The sequence below is a fragment of the Hyaena hyaena genome, unplaced genomic scaffold (assembly GCF_003009895.1).
Source record: "Hyaena hyaena isolate Hyena2069 unplaced genomic scaffold, ASM300989v1 scaffold_151, whole genome shotgun sequence".
Classification (NCBI taxonomy): domain Eukaryota; kingdom Metazoa; phylum Chordata; class Mammalia; order Carnivora; family Hyaenidae; genus Hyaena; species Hyaena hyaena.
Genome location: NW_024080783.1, coordinates 918,390 through 937,954, shown reverse-complemented (window position 1 = coordinate 937,954; position 19,565 = coordinate 918,390). Strand labels below are relative to the sequence as shown.

The following is a 19,565-nucleotide window of genomic DNA, read 5'->3' as shown; positions in this document are numbered from 1 at the left end:
TTTCTGCTCATCCCCCAGTTGCATGCACATGCTCACACACCCTCTCTCTCAAAAATACATAAACATTTAAAAAAAACACACATACCTATGTCAAATCTCTCACTGGACCCAGATGATAAGACTGGGACCCACAGCATTCAGGTCACAATACTATTTAATTTTTGCAACAGATCTAGAATCCAGGTTACCTACCTCTTTTCACTCTACTTAGCTGTTCAGCATAACAAATATTTATCGAGAGCCTAATATGATACCAGTTCTTATTCTAGAAACAAAGTAAATAAATAGTAATGACCAAAAAGAATAAATGACCTGATCTCAGGGGCTTACACTCTAATGAGGAAAGGTACAGAAAATAAATAAGTAAAAAATATATACATACTACTTCTTCAGATAGTGATAAAAAGAAAGTAGAAAAAATGAAGCTCTGTAGTAGGGATAAATAATGGCAGAGGTAGGAAGCAGGTACTGATGTTTTATTTTTTTAATATTTTTTACATTTATTTATTTATTTATTTATTTATGTTTTATTTAGTTCTGAGAGAGAGAGACAGCAAGACAGCATGAACAGGGGAGGGTCAGAGAGAGAGGGAGATACAGAATCTGAAACAGGCTCCAGGCTAGCTGTCAGCACAGAGCCCGACGCGGGGCTCGAACTCACGACCGTGAGATCATGACCTGAGCCGAAGTCGGACGCTCTACTGACTGAGCCACCCAGGCGCCCCTATATTTATTTATTTTTGAGAGACAGAGATGGAGCACAAGCAGGGAAGGGGCAGAGAGACACAGAATCCGAAGCAGACATCAGGCTCCAAGCTGTCAGCACAGAGTCCGACGCAGGGTTCAAACTCACAAACTGTGAGATCATGACCTGAGCCAAAATCAGACACTTAACCGACTGAGCCACCCAGGTGCCCTGGTACTGATATTTAAATAGGGTGAGCACAGAAGCCTTACTGATAAAGTGACTTTTGAGCAACAACCTAAGAAAGGTAAGGTTATGGGGGAACAGCATCAAAGCCAGAGAGAACAGGAAGTACAAAATGGTAATAGCTTCCTTGGTATGTGAGAAACATCAAGGCTGGTTATGTGTGGTTAGTGAACTGAATGAGGAGGAAAATAGAAGTGCACCACAGACACTTTCAGGTCCTCTGGGGTGAATGTAGGACCTAGGCTTTTAATAGGAAGCCACTAGGAGGTCCTAAGCAGAAGAGTGATATGATCTTATGTCTGCTATGTTAAAAATAGGGTATGAGGAACATGGGGGTAGGGAAGAGGTAAAGGCAGAAACAGGGACACCAGTTAGGATGCTTCTACAATAATCTAGGTAAAACTTAATACTGGTTTGGACCAACATCATAAAAGTAGCAAATGATCACAAGTGAATGGATTCCAGATGTTTTCTGAATGTATCATCCACTAGATTCGAGAACAACTAGATAGAGTGTTGAAAGAAAGGAATCAAGGATGACTCAATGTTTTTGGCTTAAGTAACTACAAGGATGTTAATAGTCTCATTGAGATAGTTAAGACTCCAGGGAAAGATTTTCTTATTGTAGGTTATTTGGGAGAGACAGAGGATCCCAAGCAGGCTCCATGCTGTCAGAGTGGAGTCCAATTCAGGACTTGATCTCATGAACCCTGAGATCATGACCTGAGCTGAAACCAAGAGTCAGACACTTAACCAACTGAGCCACTGAGGTACCCCAGTTTTTTTTCTTTTCCACAGAATTTAATTTTTTTGAGCAATTTTAGGTTCATAGTAAAATTGAGCAGAAGATAGAGAGAATTCCTATATATCGTCTGCTCACAAACACATACACACAATTTCTTCCACTATTAACACCCCATATCAGAGTGGTACATGTGTTACTAATGAACCTACATTGATACATCATTATTATACAGAGTCCACAGTTTATATTAGGGTTCCCTATTGGTGTAATACGTTCTATGGGTTTTGACAAATGTATAATGACATGTATACACAATTACAGTATCATACAGAATAGTTTCACTGTCCTGGAAATCCTCTGTGCTTCATCTATTCATCCTTCCTTTCCCCCAAACCCTGGAAACCACTGATCTTTTTACTGTCACATAGTTTTGCCTTTTCCAGAACGTCATAGAGTTTGATTCATACCTTAGTCTTCAGATTTGCTTATTTCACTTAATGTATGCATTTAAGATTCCTTCATGTCTTTTTTTAATGCTTATTTTTGAGAAAGAGAAAGGACATGCACCCACAGGGGAGGGGTAGAGAGAGAGGGAGACAAGAGGATCTGAAGAGGGCTCTGTGCTCAGAGCAGAAAGCCTGATGAGGGGCTTAAACTCACGAAACATGAGATCATGATCTGAGCCAAAGTCGGACTCCTAACTGACTGAGCCACCCAGGTACCCCTCCTTCATGTCTTTCAATGGCTTGATAGCTCATATCTTTTTAGTGTTAAATAATATTCCATTGTCAGGGCACCTGGGTGGCTCAGTTGGTTAAGCAACTGACTTTTTTTTTTTTTTTTTTTTTACAAATAGTTTATTGTCAAATTAGTTTCCACATAACACTCAGTGCTCATCCCAAGTGTCCTCCTCCATGCCCATCCCTCCTCCCCCCCACANGCCTCTCTCCCTTTCCCCCACCATTTCCGCCCTTCTTCTCCCCCTTGTTCCTCCGTCAAGTTCCTCCTAATCCTCCTATACGTGCAAACATATGGTATTTGTCCTTCTCTGCCTGACTTATTTCGCTCAGCATAACACCCTCAAGGTCCATCCATGTTGCTACACATGGCCAGATTTCATTGTTTCTCATTGCCATGTAGTATTCCATGGTATAGATAAACCACATCTTCTTGATCCATTCATCTGTTGATGGACACTTAGGCTCTTTCCATGTTTTAGCTATTGTGGAGAGTGCTGCTATGAACATTGGGGTACATGTGCTCCTATGCCTCAGCATTTTTGTATCCCTTGGGTAAATTCCTAGCAGTGCTATTAAGCAACTGACTCTTGATTTCAGCTAAGGTCATATGTCACGGTTCTTGAGTTTGAGCCCTGCATTGGGCTATGTGCTGACAGTATGGAGCCTGCCTGGGATTCTCTCTCCCCCTATCTCTCTGCCCTGCTTTCTCTCTCAATCTCTCTCAAATAAATCAAATTAAGAATAATTTAAAAAATAATAATAATATTCCACTGTCTTGATGTACCTGTTTATTCATCCATTCACCTACTAAAGGACATGTTGGTTGCTTCTAAATTTTAGCAGGTATGGATAACACTTCCATAAACATCCATATATAGAGTTTTTGGTGAAAATAAATTTTCAGTTAATCTGGGCAAATAACAAGGAACATGACTGCTAGATCATATGGTAAAAGTTTGGTAAGAAACTGCCAATCTTCCAAAGTGGCTACACTATTTTGCATTCCCATCAAGCAGGAATGAGACCTCCTGCTGCTCTACAACTCTGCCAACATTTGCTGGTGTCAATGTTCCGGATACAGTCCATTCTAATAGTCTCATGGTGGTATTACATTGTTGTTTCAATTTGTATTTCCCTAATGACACATGATGAGGAACCCCCTTTCATATGCTTATTTGTCATTTGTGTATCTTTTCTGGTGAGGTGTCTGCTCTGGTCTTTGGCCCATTTTTTAATGTAGCAGTTTTCTTATTGTTGAATTCTAAGAGTTTTTTGATTTGCATATTAAATTTTTTAAAAAATATTTATTCATTTTTCAGAGACAGAGACAGAGAGTGAGGGAGGGAGGGGCAGAGAGAGCAGGAGACAGAATCTGAAGCAGGTTCCAGGCTCTGAGCTGTCAGCACAGAGCCCAATGTGGGGCTTGAACCACGAACTGTGAGATCATGACCTGAGCCGAAGCCAGATGCTTAATCAACGGAGCCACCCAGGCACCCCTGATTTGCATATTTTGGAGGAAAGTCCTTTATCAGATGGGTCTTTTGCAAATATTTTTCTCCCAGGCTATGGCTTATCTTCCCATTCTCAACTGTGCCTTTTACAAAGCAAAAGTTTTCATTTTAATGAAGTCTAATTTATCAATGATTTCTTTCATAAGCAGACTGTTTTGATTTTAGTTTGAGGGATGGGGAAGGAGGAACTTGATTTTTAACAACTTCACTGAGATAGAATTCACATACCAAAAAATACCTCTTTAAAGTACAAAATTCAGTTGTTTTTAGTATACTCAGTGTTGGGAAACTATCATCGTACTTAATTTTTTTTAAATTTTTTTAATTTTTTTAATGTTTATTTATTTCTAGGAGAGACAGAGAGAGACAGCGTGAGCAGGGGAGGGTCAGAGAGAGAGGGAGTCACAGACTCTGAAACAGGCTCCAGGCTCTGAGCTGGCAGTCAGCACAGAGCCCGACGCGGGGCTCGAACCCACGAACCGCGAGATCATGACCTAAGCGAAAGTCGGACGCTTAACCGACTAAGCCACCCAGGCGCCCCATTTTTTTAAAATTTTTTAATGTTTTATTTATTTCTGAGAGAAAGAGAGAGACAGTGTGAGCAGGGGAGAGTCAGAGAGAGAGATACACACAAAATCTGAAGCAGGCTCCAGGCTCTGAGCTGTCAGCGCAGAGCCCGACACGGGGCTGGAACCCACGGACCGTGAGATCATGACCTGAGCCGAAGTTGGACACTTAACCGACTAAGCCACCCAGGCACCCCATCGTACTTAATTTTAGAACATTTTCAGTGCCTGCTGGTGGTGGCTGCATTGCTGTGTGGGAACTCATTGGCTGTGACCTTTGGGCTGGGAAGGACCACGCTCTCGGTGGAGGTAGGGGAACCAAGCCAAAGGCATGGCCAGTGCAGTGGCAGCAGTCAGGGACTGACTTACTGCTGCAGGATTTGCACGTCATTATGTTTTGCAAGCCATGAAACATAATATGGAGCCCTGAGTAAAACAAGTTTTTCAAAGTCTACCAAATTCTGCCTTCAGTGCCGGCTATTATAAAGGTGAGTTTGCATCCAAAATAACAAAACAAGCAGCAGCATTAATACTAGGCATAAGCTCTACTGCCAATAAAGGAAAAGTAAGATGCTCTTTGACAAATTATGCTTTAAAATCACCCACATAAGGATCTCCTTATATAGTAGCCAAAATCAATGAAGCTAAAGGTTTACTAGAAGGTCAAGCTAAAATATGAGGTAAACATGATGAATTTTAAGTTATTATTAGTTTATATATATATGTGCCAGCTTTTTAGAATAAAATGCCTCAAAGCTACAAGTTAAAAAAAATATTTTTCACCACCCCCCAAAAAACTATGTACCCATTGGTAGTCACTCCCCACAACCCCATCCCATGGCCCTAGGCAATTATTAATCTACTTTATGTCTCTATGGATTTGTTCATTCTGGACATCTGACCTTTTTTTTTTATTTATCTTTACATATTTCTTAGAGAGAGTGCAATGCAAGAGCACAAGCTGGGGAGGACAGAGAAAGGGACAGAGGATCCGAAATGGGCTCTGCGTGGACAGCAGACAGCCTGAAGTGGGGCTCAAACTCACAAACTATGAGATCATGACCTGAGCAGAAGTTGGACACTCAACCAACTGGCCACCCAGGTGCTCCTGGACATGTGGCCTTTTGTGACTGACTTCTTTCACTTAATATAATGCTTTTGGGTCCATTCATATTGTAACCTTTGTTATTACTTTCTTCTTTTTTACAAATAAATAATATTCCATTGTATGCATTTACCGTATTTTGCTTATCTACTCACCAGTTGCTAGGCATCTGGGTTGTTTCCACCGTTTTGCTCTAAGAATCTGATTTCGACATATTAAGTCTGAGGTGCCTATCAGACTTACAAGTGCCTCAGATGTGCTGTAAACAAGTGATCAAATGAGTCTTGAGTTCAAGGAAAAGGATATGGGTCAGAAAGACCAATTTAGAGATTGTTAGGATATACATACATACACATACATACATACACACACACACACAAACATACATGAGACTAGAAGTGATAACTAAAGTGGTAGCTACAAATAGCAAAAAGGGTAAGATCAAAAAATGATCCTTCAGATATACCAATATTTAAAAGTTAGGCAACAAAAGAAGGAACAATCAAAAGAGACAGCTTGGTGAGACAGAAAGGCAACCATGACAATGTGGCATCCTGGAAGTCCAGTGAACAAATGGACTCAAAGTGAGAGGATCAAGGTGCGGGGACCAAAAAAAAGAAAGAAAAAGATGAGCGATCAACTGTGTTCAATGCCGCTGGAAGGTCAAATTTTGGAGAAATAGAGTAGGGCTGAGAGGGAATGCTCCTTTATTCCTAATCAACAAGTACCAATCCCAGAATATTTTATACTCTAAGGTGGGAAAAAGGGCATACCAATTAATGTCATGGCATAGATCAGAGTTTAAGAGCATAGCCTTTGAAATAAAAAAGACCAGAGGTCAAATAATCAGCTCTATCTCTTACAGAGTACTTAGCTTACTGTCCATTACTTAGCTGTGTATCCCTGAGAAAGCTACTTGGTTTCTCTGTTTCTCAGTTTTCTCATCCACAAAATAGAGACACCTTACCTGGGGATATTCTAAGTATTAAAATAGTGCATGCAAACTGCTCTGCAGAGTTTTATACATATACATACACAGTTATATACTTGATCTATTATATAGAAGTGTACACTGAATTATAACACCCAAAAGGAGGGGCACTTGGGTGGCCGGTTGGTTGAGTGTCCAACTTCTGCTCAGGTCATGATCTCATAGTTTCTGAGTTTGAGCCCCATATCAGGCTGTCTGCTGTCCACGCAGAGCATGACAGTTAAGCACCTGACTCTCAGTGTCAGCTCGGGTCATGATCTCACAGTTCGTAAGATCAAGCCCCACATCAAGCTCCACGCTGACAGCACGGAGCCTGCTTGGGATTCTCTCTCCCTCTCTCTCTGCCCCTCCTCACCCCTCTCAAAATAAATAAACATTAAAAAATTAATAATATATATATTTTAAAGATTTTAAATTTAAAAAATTAAAAATAAACAAACAAGGGCACCTGGCTGGCTCAGTCAATAAGAGCATGCGACCTGGGGTTGTGGGTTCAAGCCCCATGTTGGATGTAGATATTACATATAAATATCTTTATGGGGCACCTGGGTGGCTCAGTCAGTTAACAGTCCTATTTCAGCTCAGGTCATGATCTCACGGCTCATGAGTTCAAGCCCCACATTGGGCTCTGAGGGGGCTCTGTGCTGACAGCTCAGAGACTGGAACCTGGAGCCTGCTTCATATTGTGCCTCGGTCTCTCTCTCTGCCCCTCCCCCACTCACACTGTGTGTGTGTGTCTCTCCTTCAAAAATAAACGTGAAAAAAATTTTAATAACATTCTTTATAAATAATCTTAAAAATATTTTTAAAGTTGAATAAAATTTAATTTCATGATATGTAAATTACTTATCAAATCTATTATTTATATATATGCTATTATGTATATATATATATAACCTGTTACTATAAAAAATGATAATAATTAGGGGCACCTACGTGGCTCAGTCACTTGAGCATCTGACTCTTGATTTTGGCTCAGGTCATAACCTCAGTTTGTGGGATCAAGCCCCATGTCAGGCTCTCTGCGGATAGTGAGGAGTGTGCTTGGGATTCTCCCTCTCCCTCTTTCTGTGCCCCTTCCCAATGTGCATGCACACACCTTCTCGCTCAAAAATAAACATTGATGATAATAATAACCACCTTGATGAGAACCACTCAAAACCACTCCTTATGAAGATGGCTACTCTTCAAATTTCAAACATTTCTGAAATGTTTCTTCTGATGCTATTTAATTTTTCAAATAATACAATAATTTTTTTTAATTTTTTAATGTTTTATTTCTGAGAGAGAGAGAGAGAGAGAGAGAGAGAGACAGCGTGAGCAGGGAAGAGTCAGAGAAAGAGGGAGACACAGGATCTGAAGCAGGCTCCAGGCTCTGAACTGTCAGCACAGAGCCCAATGCGGGGCTCGAACCCACAAATTGCGAGATCATGACCTGAGGGGAAATCAGACGCTTAACCAACTGAGCCACCCAGGAGCCCCTACAATAATTTTTTTAATGTTTATTTTTGAGAGACAGAGAGACAGAGAGACAGAGTGTGAGTAGGGGAGGGGCAGAGACAGGAGGAGACGCAGAATCTGAAGCAGGCTCCAGGCTCTGCAGAGCCCAACATGGGGCTCAAACTCATTACCTGTGAAGCCATGACCTGAGCCGAAGTCAGACACTTAACTGACTGAGCCACCCAGGCACCCCTACAGTGACGTTTTAAAGTACCTATCTTGGGACCTTACCTACCTTATCTAGGTATAAACCCTTGTCTAATTAATATCTGTACTATTTTTCAGGTACACTCACCAAACCTTCTCAAAGAAAATTTCACCAATGTATTTGTAGAAGTACTTTGCTGTAATCTGCATAAGAGTAGGCAGAGTTTTCTGTGTGTTGCCCATGAGGCCTATATGTTGTCAGGCACTTGCCTCATCCACACTCCCATTCAGATTTTACGCCTTTTAAGAAAAGGCCAAACTTCCATCAGCGAAGGTCAAAACCCATACCAGGAATTTCAAAGTTTCCCCCAACACATCCTTTGACACAAGCTGCCAAAGAAGCTACCTCCCCTTCTTCTCTCCATAATGTATCTCTGGAAAAGAAAAGTGCTGTATTTCCTACCATGTTGATCAGTCTACTTCCCCACTCTCACAAAATTGTTGGTTCCTTGTACATCCTTTTGAAGATCAATTACTAAAATGTTACCCAACAAACCTACTATAAACTCTACCCTATATTAAACCAAACTGTCCTTCAGGGAGGCCCATCCTCCCCCTGGATTGTACTACCCTCCTTTCCCAATTGCTTTTTCTCAAATTACAATTTATATATATATTTATATATAAATTATATGTATATATAATTTTTAATGTTTTTTATTTATTTTTGAGAGAAAGAAAGACACAGTGTGAGCAGGGGAGAGTCAGAGAGAGAGGGAGATACAGAATCCAAAGGCAGGCTCCAGGTTCTGAGCTAGCTGTCAGCACAGAGCCCGGTGTGGGGCTCGAACCCACGGACCGTGAGATCATGACTTGAGCTGAAATCAGACACTTAACCAACTGAGTCACCCAGGTGACCCTAATTCTTTTTAAGTAGGTTCCACACCCAAAACGCAGAGCCAGAACTCACGACCCTGATATCAAGACATGAGCTGAGATCAAGAGTCAGATGCTTAACCGACTCAGCCACCTAGGCACACCCTACAAATTACACTCTAATGTCATGCCATACACCTGTGGTAAGGTCCATTCAAGGAAACAGAGCCAGTCTAGACTGTGTAGACTATAAACCAGATACATAGGATGTTGTTATTCAACAGTTACCTTCAAGGAGGACCCGGTGGAGAAATGTCTCTTTGTTCCTTCTATCAGGGATAGGTGTGATTTCCCTGAGAAGCTTGTGTTTGTCATCTTTGAAACTTGGTGAATTTTTTAACTGATCAGTTTCAATCTTTCAGTAGACTCCTAGAAAACTTTGAGCTTAATCTCAAGGAAGTAATCTACTCATCACAGCTTTTATTTTGTATACAATTCTTACTTTTACTACTGGGTCCATCTTGGTTTCCTATCTTTACATTCTCTCTGTCTCATTTTTCTTACTTCTTCTAAATGTAATTTACCTTGCTATATCGAATGCACCTTCATAAGCCAATCTATATTCTTTTGGGAACAAGGTAAGATATCATTAACATTCTGAAACTAATGACAGCACAGATTCCTGAAGGACTCCATGATTCCCATGTGCGAACGTGCCAGAATTTGCTCCTACCCCATAATGCCCATTGAACTGCAAGCCACGGCTAGTGACTGGCCCATACTCCCCAGTGCTGATCTAAAAGCAACAGTAGACCATAAACTCAAGAACTTTACTGTGAAAACTTGCCAATCTTAAAAGCTGGTTAGTGTCTAGGTAATACATGTAAACTACTTAGGCAGCATCTTCAACCCAAGGCCAGGCACACTACCTTGAGTAAAATAACGGCTGGCTCTTGTCTCTGCCATTTCTGTGGTTCCAAATGAGAACTTAAAGAGCCGAATCTCTAACCCAAAGCTATTGCCTCTCATCTCTCCAGTTCAACAGTAGCTTACAAGTTCAAACCAAGCACACACAAAATAATAAGTCTATGAAATCTCAGTACAAACTCTATGGGAGTCAGCCAACTACACACACAGTGGCCTCAAGAAGTGTACCCTTGCTGGGGCGCCTGGGTGGCTTAGTCGGTTGAGCATCCGACTTTCGCTTAGGTCATGGTCTCGCGGTTCGTGGGTTCGAGCCCCGCGTCGGGCTCTGTGCTGACTGACAGCTCAGAGCCTGGAGGTTGCTTCGGAGTCTGTGTCTCCCTCTCTCTCTGACCCTCCCCTGCTCGCGCTGTCTCTCTCTCTCCTAGAAATAAATAAAACGTTTAAAAAAAAAAAAAAAAGTGTACCCTTGCCATGGGAAAGACACACAACCCTTTCTTCCAAAGTCCTTTATTGTGGCTTTGTTCTACTGCTTGGTTCATATGAAGTGTGGTTTCTCTTATTGCTCCAAAATAGTCACTGAGGCAAGATTCTCAATCTTACCCAATTTTAGGGCAAACTACACCCATCTCTCCCCATGGTGCCCAATGAATTCCCAATCCTTGAACAAGTAGGGGTTCATAGCCCCCTTTATAGAAAACATTATTTCCCTTCTTTATCTTTCCCTCAAAATAGTCAAGGTTCCATTCTATTCTCTGCTCCTATCTCCCTGTTTCCTCTTGCCTCTCATATTTAAAACATTGGGTTTTTAGTTTTGTAATTCTATGTTTAGCTCATCTTGCTATCTAGAACATACTATTTCCTTTAACATACTGGTATTTATAAAATCTCTTGGCTTAAGAAATAAAAACCTATCTAAAAAGATTTTTTATATAGCTTTTGTATAGAACTTCTACAAACCTCTGGGGATGAGGAGCTGGAATCCAAGATGACAAAAAACATTCACACCCTTACAATCCAGAGGAAAATATCATTATCTTCAACCTAAACCAAAGTTTCTCAGCCATGGCACTATGGGTAACTCTTTGTTGTGGGGGGCTGCTGTCCTGTGCATTACAGGAAGCTTAGCACCATCTCTGGCCTCTATACCCACTATATACCCATAGTAACTTCCTAGCTGAGTTGCATATAAAAAATGTACCAAATATCTTCTCAGGGGCAAAATCACCCCCAGTTCAAAACCACTGGTTTAGACCTATTTCCTGAGTTAAAACTATTAGAACTATTAGTGTGTGAAAACACAGTTGACAACCAATAAATATTTGTTACCTGACCACCCTGTGTACCTAACAGTATCCTGGACATCTCTGCCTCAATGTCTTGACTTGGCAGGCAGCATCCCAAACTCAGTACGGCCCAAACCAAACTCCCTTGCATTCCTTAATTTTTTTCAGTATTTACTAAGTAATCTATGCCAGAAACTGAGGTTACACTGAACTCTCTCTTCCTCATTACCTAGACCTAACCTGTCAACAGGTCCTACTATACCTTCTTCATCTCCTTTTATTTTTTTTTAAGTTTATTTTGTTTTAGTAATCTCTAAACCCAACATAGGGCTTGAACCCACAGATCAGAGTCACATGCTTTTCTGACTGAGACAACCAGGCACTCCCATCTCCTTTTAAACACAACAATTACTTGTCACTGTCTTATGTCAAGCTCTCATGTCACTTGGTCTACTGCTTCTATAACATTTTTGTCCCATTCCAAACCACGGTCCACAAACGCTACCAGACTCCTATTCTAACCCTACTGTCCTTAAAAATCTCTCAACGGTACTCCTCTGACTAGGGCAGTGTTTCCAAAACTCTATTCAGGTAACATCTTCACGATTTTTGTCATATTCCCACCAAATACGACAGTGTATCTCTGTACTAGTTTTCTTTGAATCTACTTTTCTTTTTAGTTAGCTATATTTTAAACTACATCCCAAATTCATAATATGATTTCTTTTTCCCTAAAATATAAAAGCATTTCTAAGTGTTTATCCATGTACCACCTAAAAGATAAAAATCCAAGTTTATCAGCCTAGTGTTCCATGATTTGGCCTCTGCCTGCCTTCCAAGCCCCACCTCCAGCCATACCAAACCACTTCAAGGTCCCTGAACCAGCCATGTTCTTTCAGATTAAGCTATACCATTGCATATGGTATTTATTCTGCTTGAACATTCCTTCCTTCCTATTTTGTCTACATGAACAAACTCTGCTCATCCTCTCATTGTTCCTCCTGTGTGAAATCATCTCTGGCTCCAGTTAGAAGCTGCTTTTATTTTTATTTTTAATGTTTTATTTATTTCTGAGGCGAGAGAGAGAGAGACAGACAGAGAGAGACAGTATGAGCAGGGGAGGGTCAGAGAGAGAGGGAGACACAGAATCTGAAACAGGCTCCAGGCTCTGAGCTGACTGTCGGCACAGAGCCCGACGTGGGGCTCGAATCCACAAACCGTGAGATCATGACCCGAGCCAAAGTCGGACGCTTAACCGACTGAGCCACCCAGGTGCCCCAGATGCTGTTTTTAATACGTTCTCCAATATCCTGAACAGCCCTCTATTAGAGAACCTAACACACCATGCAATAATCATTCGTTTATCTATCTCTTTTACTATATCAAGAGCCCCTGAAAGGTATAGAGAAGTATCAGATTCTATCTGTGGCACCCACAGGGAACAGTACCTGACAAAAGGAGATATCCAAAACAATGTGCGTTTGTAAAATGGTATAAAATTATACTTAAAATTTTTTAAAAATATTTTTTATTTATTTATGTTCTTTTAAATTTATTTCTGAGAGAGAGAGAGAGAGAGAGAGAGAGAGAAAGAAAGTATGAGCAGGGGAGGGTCAGAGAGAGAGGGAGACACAGAATCTGAAGCAGGCTCTGGGCTCTGAGCTGTGAGCACAGAGCCCAACGCAGGACTCAAACCCACGAACTGTGAGATCATGACCTGAGCCGAAGTCAGACATTAAACTGACTGAGCCACCCAGGTGCCCCAATATTTATTTATTTTTGAGAAGGGGGAGAAAGAGAGAGAGATGGGGGGGGAGAGAGAGAGAGAGAGAGAGAGAGAGAGAACACAAGTGGGGAAGGGGCAGGGAGATGGAGACACGGAATCTGAAGCAAGCTCCAGACTGAGTTGTCAGCACAGAGCCTGATGCAGGGCTCAAACTCATGGACCATGAGATCATGACCTGAGCTGAAGTCAGATGCTTAATCAACTGAGCCACTCAGGCGCCCTTATACTTTTTTTTTTTTTAAGTTTATTTATTTTGACAAAGAGAGCACGTGCCCAAGTTGGGGAAGGGCAGAGAGAGAGGGAGAGAGAGAATCCCAAGCAGGCTCCATACTCTCAGCACAGAGCCTGATACGGGACTTGAACTCACAAACTACAAGATCATGACCTGAGTTGAAATCAAGAGTTGGGATGCTTAACCGACTGAGCCACCCTGGCGCCCCACAAAAACAGAATACAACTAAATTCAATAAACCTTAACTGTTTGTCTGTCACATACAAGGCAGTGTTCTAAGACTATGGAGAATACAAAAATAAACACACATGAACCTGGGCCTCAAGAAACTTGTAGTCTAGGGGCACTTGGATGGCTCAGTCAGCTGAGCGTCCAACTCTTGATTTCAGCTCAGGTCATGATCCCAGTGACATGGGATCAAGATCCATATCAGGCCCCCCGCGATGAGCGTGGAGTCTGCTTAAGATTCTCTCTCTCTCCCTCTGCCTCTCTGCTTGTGCTTTCTCTAATTAAAAAAAGAAGAAGAAGAAGAAGAAGCTTTGCAATCTAATGGTAGAAACTGATATATTTGCTATCACAGAAGGTAAAGCGGTAAAATGGAGCAATAAGGTGCTATGTGGCAAAGGTCAGTGCAGGAAAAAAAGAACGGGATTTCTTTTTTAAAAATGTTTTATGTTTATTTGTTCTTGAGAGAGAGAGAGAGATGCCCACACAGAGTGCAAGCAGGGGAGAGGCAGAGAGAGAGAGAGGGAGACACAGAATCCGAAGTAGGCTCTAGACACAGAGACCGATGCAGGGCTTGAATCCATAAACAGTGAGATCATGACCTGAGCTGAAGTTGGACACTTAACAGAATGAGACACCAAGGTGCCCCAAAAAACAGGAATTTTAATTTTTTTAATTTTTTAAAATGTTTTATTTATTTCTGAGAGAGAGAGAGAGAGACAGCATGAGCACAGGAGGGTCAGAGAGAGAGACACAGAATCTGAAACAGGCTCTAGGCTCTGAGCTGGCTGTCAGCACAGAGCCCGACGTGGGGCTCGAACCCACGAACCATGAGATCATGACCTAAGCCAAAGTCAGACGCTCAACCGACTGAGCCACCCAGGCACCCCAAAAACAGGAATTTTTAAGAGCAAATAAATTCAGGTGTATACTCTGCTGAGTCGCTGTAGCAAAACCCACTTAAACTTCATCAAGTCTTGGCTCTAATATTTGTTCTGCCTTACACAACAATTGTGTAAATGACAGAATGAAAATGAAGGCACCCTGAAAACTGTAAGCAGCTATGTACATCCTAATCATTGCTAATAATTCTGACTGTGGAATCCAGGAGCCCTGCATGGCGAAAGTAGCATCTAAGCTAAAGCCCAAAAGGGGCAACGAGGGCACTGTATAGAGGAAATATGAGTGGTAGTTACAGATGTGAACCCTAGACCCAGACTACCTAGGTTTGAATCCTAGCTCCTCCACTTACTTCCCAGCTTTGTAACTTTGGAAAGTTACTTAATCTGTCTGTGCTTCAGTTACCTGTCTATAAAATGGACCAAACATTATACACAACTCATAGAGTATGAAATGAGTCCATATTTGTGCTATGTAAGTATTTTAAAAGCAGGTGATAGAAACAGACTGAGCAGAAGCAAAGGAGGAGGAAAGTTCAGAGCGTGTTGTCAGAAGAGAGCAATCCAATGTGCTTAGAATGGAAACTAAAAAGAAAAGTGATGAAGTGTAACATGTACCTAGAAAAGCGTGCTATTTGTCATCCTAAAAAGCTATTAACTGCATCAGAAAAAGAGCTCTCCTAGGGAGGCTTTCCAACCTAGTTCATTGATTATGTGTACATCCTTAGGCAGATCATAAACTCTATGGAGCTCAGTACCCCTCAGTGAAGTAAGAAGGGTACAGAACTAGAAGAACTCTGATTTACTCTTAGCTCTGAAATTCTAGAAAAAGGACTAGAGAGTCATTAGAGACATGCACTATCCCATAGGACACCTAGAGCTACATGTAATTAGTCCAAATTGGGATGTGTCATAAACGTCAAATATTCACATTTCATAGACAGTACCCAAAAAAGGGTAAAATATTAAATTAATAATTCTTTTTTTTATATAATGTTTTATTTATTTCTAGGACAAAGAGAGAGAGACAGCATGGGCAGGGGAGGGTCAGAGAGAGAGGGAGTCACAGACTCTGAAACAGGCTCTAGGCTCCGAGCTGGCAGTCAGCACAGAGCCCGACGCGGGGCTCGAACCCATGAACCGCAAGATCATGACCTAAGCGAAAGTCGGACGCTTAACCGACTAAGCCACCCAGGCGCCCCTTATATTAATAATTCTATATTGATTACATGTTGAAATTGAGTTAAATAAAATATTACTAAGATAAATGAAAAAGGGAGGTACCTGGGTGGCGCAATCGGTTGAGTGTCCAATTCTTGATTTTGGGTCAGGTCATGATCTCACGGTTTGTGAATCAAGCCCCTCGTTGGGCTCTGCACTAACAGTGCAGAGCCTGCTTGGGATTCTTTCTCTCCCTCTCTGTCCCTCCCCTGCTCACTCTCTCCCTCAAAATAAATAAATACACTTTAAAAAAAAAAAAAAAGATTGATTTCAACTGTTTTTTTTTTAATGTGACCGTTTGAGGCTCATGTTTCTGAGCATTTTATTTCTACCAGACAGCACTGCTGGAGACTATTTTCATAAGACATAGGAGAATATGATTCTGTGGCCAAAAAGATAAACCAAATGGCAGGTATTATCAGAAAGGGTCTTGAAAACACTGAAAACACTTTTCTAGCCCTATACAAAGCCACAGTGTATTCCTAACTGCCGCACTAGGTTCGATTTTCTTTGCAATACTTGAAAAAGATACAATGAAAAACCAAACAACTCAGGTAAACAATGATCAATAAAACAAGCACTAAGGTGAGTGACTAAACTAATGGGTTGAAGACTACTGTTTGTAATGAGAATCTATAAAATCAGAGTTCAAAATGAGGAGGTACAAAATCTCAGAAAAAAGCCAGGCAGAATTTTTTGAAGCTTTATGGAAGTATCTGAAATAAAGGTACAACTTTGCAGACCAAGGAGCCTATGTAAAAAACTCAGAGATGGCTCAAACTAAACAAAAGTGAGTTCCAAAAATATTACATTAACTATTAATTCAAAAAAGTGATTATTATGGAAATGCACAGTTCCTTGTACAACTTCCTTACTTATATGTCACGTTTAAGAACCGTTCAAGAGATCAATCTACAAGTTATAGAATCCCTACTCCCCCAAATTCTTCAGTAGTCAGTAAACCTAGCTTTAACATTCATTCTTCCTCTTGGCCAGATATAGAATCTATATCTCCTATGATCCTCTCTGAAATCTTTATTGTAGATGAGAACCACATGAGCTCTTTTATAAGAAAAATTATGTTTTCATATATTTCATATTTATTCCTACAAAACAGCTTTGAACATTCAATCTAATACTAGTGATCTGACCACATTCAATTCAAAATAGAGAGATTGTGATTAGATCTAAAACATCCTATGCATTTATTATTTTATTTAGTGCCTCCAACTTCTAGTCAATTTGAAAACACAGGTGAGGGGCGCCTGGGTGGCTCAGTCTGTTACGTGTCCGACTTTGGCTCAGGTCATGATCTCACGATTCGTGGGTTGGAGCCCCGTGTCGGGCTCTGTGGTGACAGCTAGCTCAGAGCCTGGAGCCTGTTTCAGATTCTGTATCTCTCTCTGACCCTCCCCTGCTCACGCTATCTCTCTCTCTCAGAAATAAAAAGATTAAAAAAGAAAGAAGAAAACACAGGTGAATTGCTGTCTTCTTTTCTACCAGAACAAATCTTTTCCACACAAATATCCATTAAGTAGCCCCAGTGATTTGTATTCTTCCTCTGACACAATCTTTTATTTTGGCTCTAAAGCCTCAGAAAAGGTGCTCCTGGAATACGTTCTTGGCTTGTCTAATTTTAGTTTCTAATTCATGCCAAGAAGTAGAAACAAAATTAAATTTCTTTAAAAATACTCCAGACATGAACACAAGTACATTAATCTGGTCAAACCATTTCCAAGACAAAGAAGAAAAGCCTCCACTTAAGAGAGAAAAATTCAGAATTCTCTTTTCCCAATAGTTGCCCAGAAGATTAAAAAAAAATGTATTGAAACAGATACACACTAAGTACAATTTAATAGTATCACAAAGAGAAATGAAATGGTTTGACACTTATACTTCCTTAAGATGGGAAGAAAATCCAATGTTTATTAAACTAAACGGTCTGAAGAAAATCCAACTGATTATCTTTCAAATAATTTCAACAGCCAATCTCAAATTAATATCAAAACACACTGTAATAATAAGCAACGTTTTATTAATTATATACACAAAGCTTAAAACAGCTTTACGCGTGCTAAAAAAAAAAAAACCAAAAAAGTCCACATCAAATCGCTGGTATGAAAAAATCAACTTCATGTAAGGAATTAACAATGCCACCACAGGACATCTGGTTAGTTTTCCACTAATTAGGGCCCAATCTTGGTTGTATCCTCATTTCCTTAAAAAAGCATGTAACAGAGGAAGCCACAAAACTAATGTCTGAAGGACTCAGATGAACATAAATAAAAGCTACATTTCTAGTACTGGCTTTGTCCCCATTTTGATCAAATTATCCTATGAAAAAGGGAGACATGCACAAGAATGACTCCCCCATCAAATGGCACATACAGCTAACATGTAAGTACACTTAACTTACATCCACCAGAGCTGATGTGACCTTAAACATTTTGCATACTTGTTGACTGATGTTAAATATCAACTTCCTGTATCAACAGAGCAGAAGAAAAAAAAAAAGTAGTATCTTCCTTAAGAGAAAGAATTTACAAAGATACATTGCTTTAAATCCACAGATGGAAGGGAAGAAAAAGAACTCAAAACTAGAAACAGTTTACCCACTTAGCACACAGTAAATCGAAGTTAATTGAACAAGTGAAACAGGCACTAGCACTCATGGCTAAACACTGTCAGACACCTTAGCACTGGTTTTAACAAACGCAAGGGAGCACTTGTCAGAAAAGCAGTACACCAAACACTGACATTCCTCCTCGCTTTCACCCATTCCTTTACCCACACATACCTGCACTGTCACTTGGACTAAGCAGTAACAAGGAGCGCATCTCCTTGGGGAAACCAAGAAAATGAACTCTTGAGTTAAGAAAGGATTATAAGGAAACAACCTCAGGGGCAGAAAAGTATTTGTATGGAAGGCCTACTACTTTATCCACTGAAATTGGCTCAACAGCCTACTGGGAAACGGTTCATATCTGAACTAGAAGTACAGCAACACTCGTACTAAGGAATTGGGACGCCGGGTACGGAAAGAGGGACGACCTGACGCTCTCTGACACCGCTACCCGACCGCTCTGGCCCACCGTCTCCCCGTCCGCCGGGACCTAAACACACTGGGACTGCGTTTCGGGAGCAGGTGGTATCTCCTGTCAGACGCCGGCCACCCACCGCTCTTGTCACCACGTCTGAGGGATGACCCCATCTCGAGGGCACTGTCCACTGGGACTCGGTCGGCCTCCGGGAGACCGGGGTCGGGGTGAGCGGAGAGGAGTCCTCCAAGGAAAGCTGTCAGGGGTCAGAGCCCTGGGGTAACCCGAAGGCCAAGAGGGGCAACCCCGGGGCAGAGGCCGCGACATCCCTCGGGATCTCCTCCGAGGAAACTGGAACGACATTCGGGGGACTCGGGCTCTCCCCACCCCACCCCACCTCGGTCTCCACGTGACGCCTGGTCTGACCGGGTCGCTTCGCCCCGCAATAGGCCCTCCACCGGAACCGGACCGGACGGGATGCCGGCGGGGGTCCCGCGGAGAGAGGAAGGGCGGGTCGGCGGGAGCCCCACAGCCGGAAGGGGCGAGCCCCGCAAGCAGCGCTCCCGTCCCGGCTGGACTCACCTTCAGGTCGTTCTCCGGAAGGTATTTGCACAGCCGCGCTATCTCCACGTACTTGTCCAAGTCTAGGGGCGCCATTTTAGAAATAACAAGCCCCGACGGCGGCGGCGGCGGCAGCGGCGGCGGCAGTAGTAGCGGCGGCAGCGGCAGCGGCGGAGGCCGAAGCCGGAACTCTGCCTACGTCACGTCCGGCCCGTGTGAGGCGTCTGCGCAGCGGCGTAAAGCTTGACCCGATTCTCCCCGCTGCCTCCGCACTTTAACAT

The 19,565-nt window shown here is 41.9% G+C and overlaps 1 protein-coding gene, 1 non-coding gene and 1 pseudogene across 2 annotated transcripts in view; 1 reads left to right on the top strand and 2 right to left on the bottom strand.

Moving 5' to 3' along the window:
- Positions 1-19,486, bottom strand: part of PPP6C (protein phosphatase 6 catalytic subunit) — a 36,364-nt gene extending 16,878 nt beyond the window's left edge. Inside the window, exon 1 of the mRNA XM_039239041.1 lies at positions 19,306-19,486. Coding sequence (XP_039094972.1) covers positions 19,306-19,380 — 75 coding nt within the window. The 5' untranslated portion in view covers positions 19,381-19,486. The remainder of the gene's footprint in view (positions 1-19,305) is intronic.
- Positions 4,825-5,172, top strand: LOC120236287 (annotated as a pseudogene).
- TRNAQ-UUG lies at positions 14,366-14,450 on the bottom strand. The gene has a single exon. It is a non-coding gene; the product is annotated as a tRNA-Gln (tRNA).
- Positions 19,487-19,565: the final 79 nt, after the last annotated feature.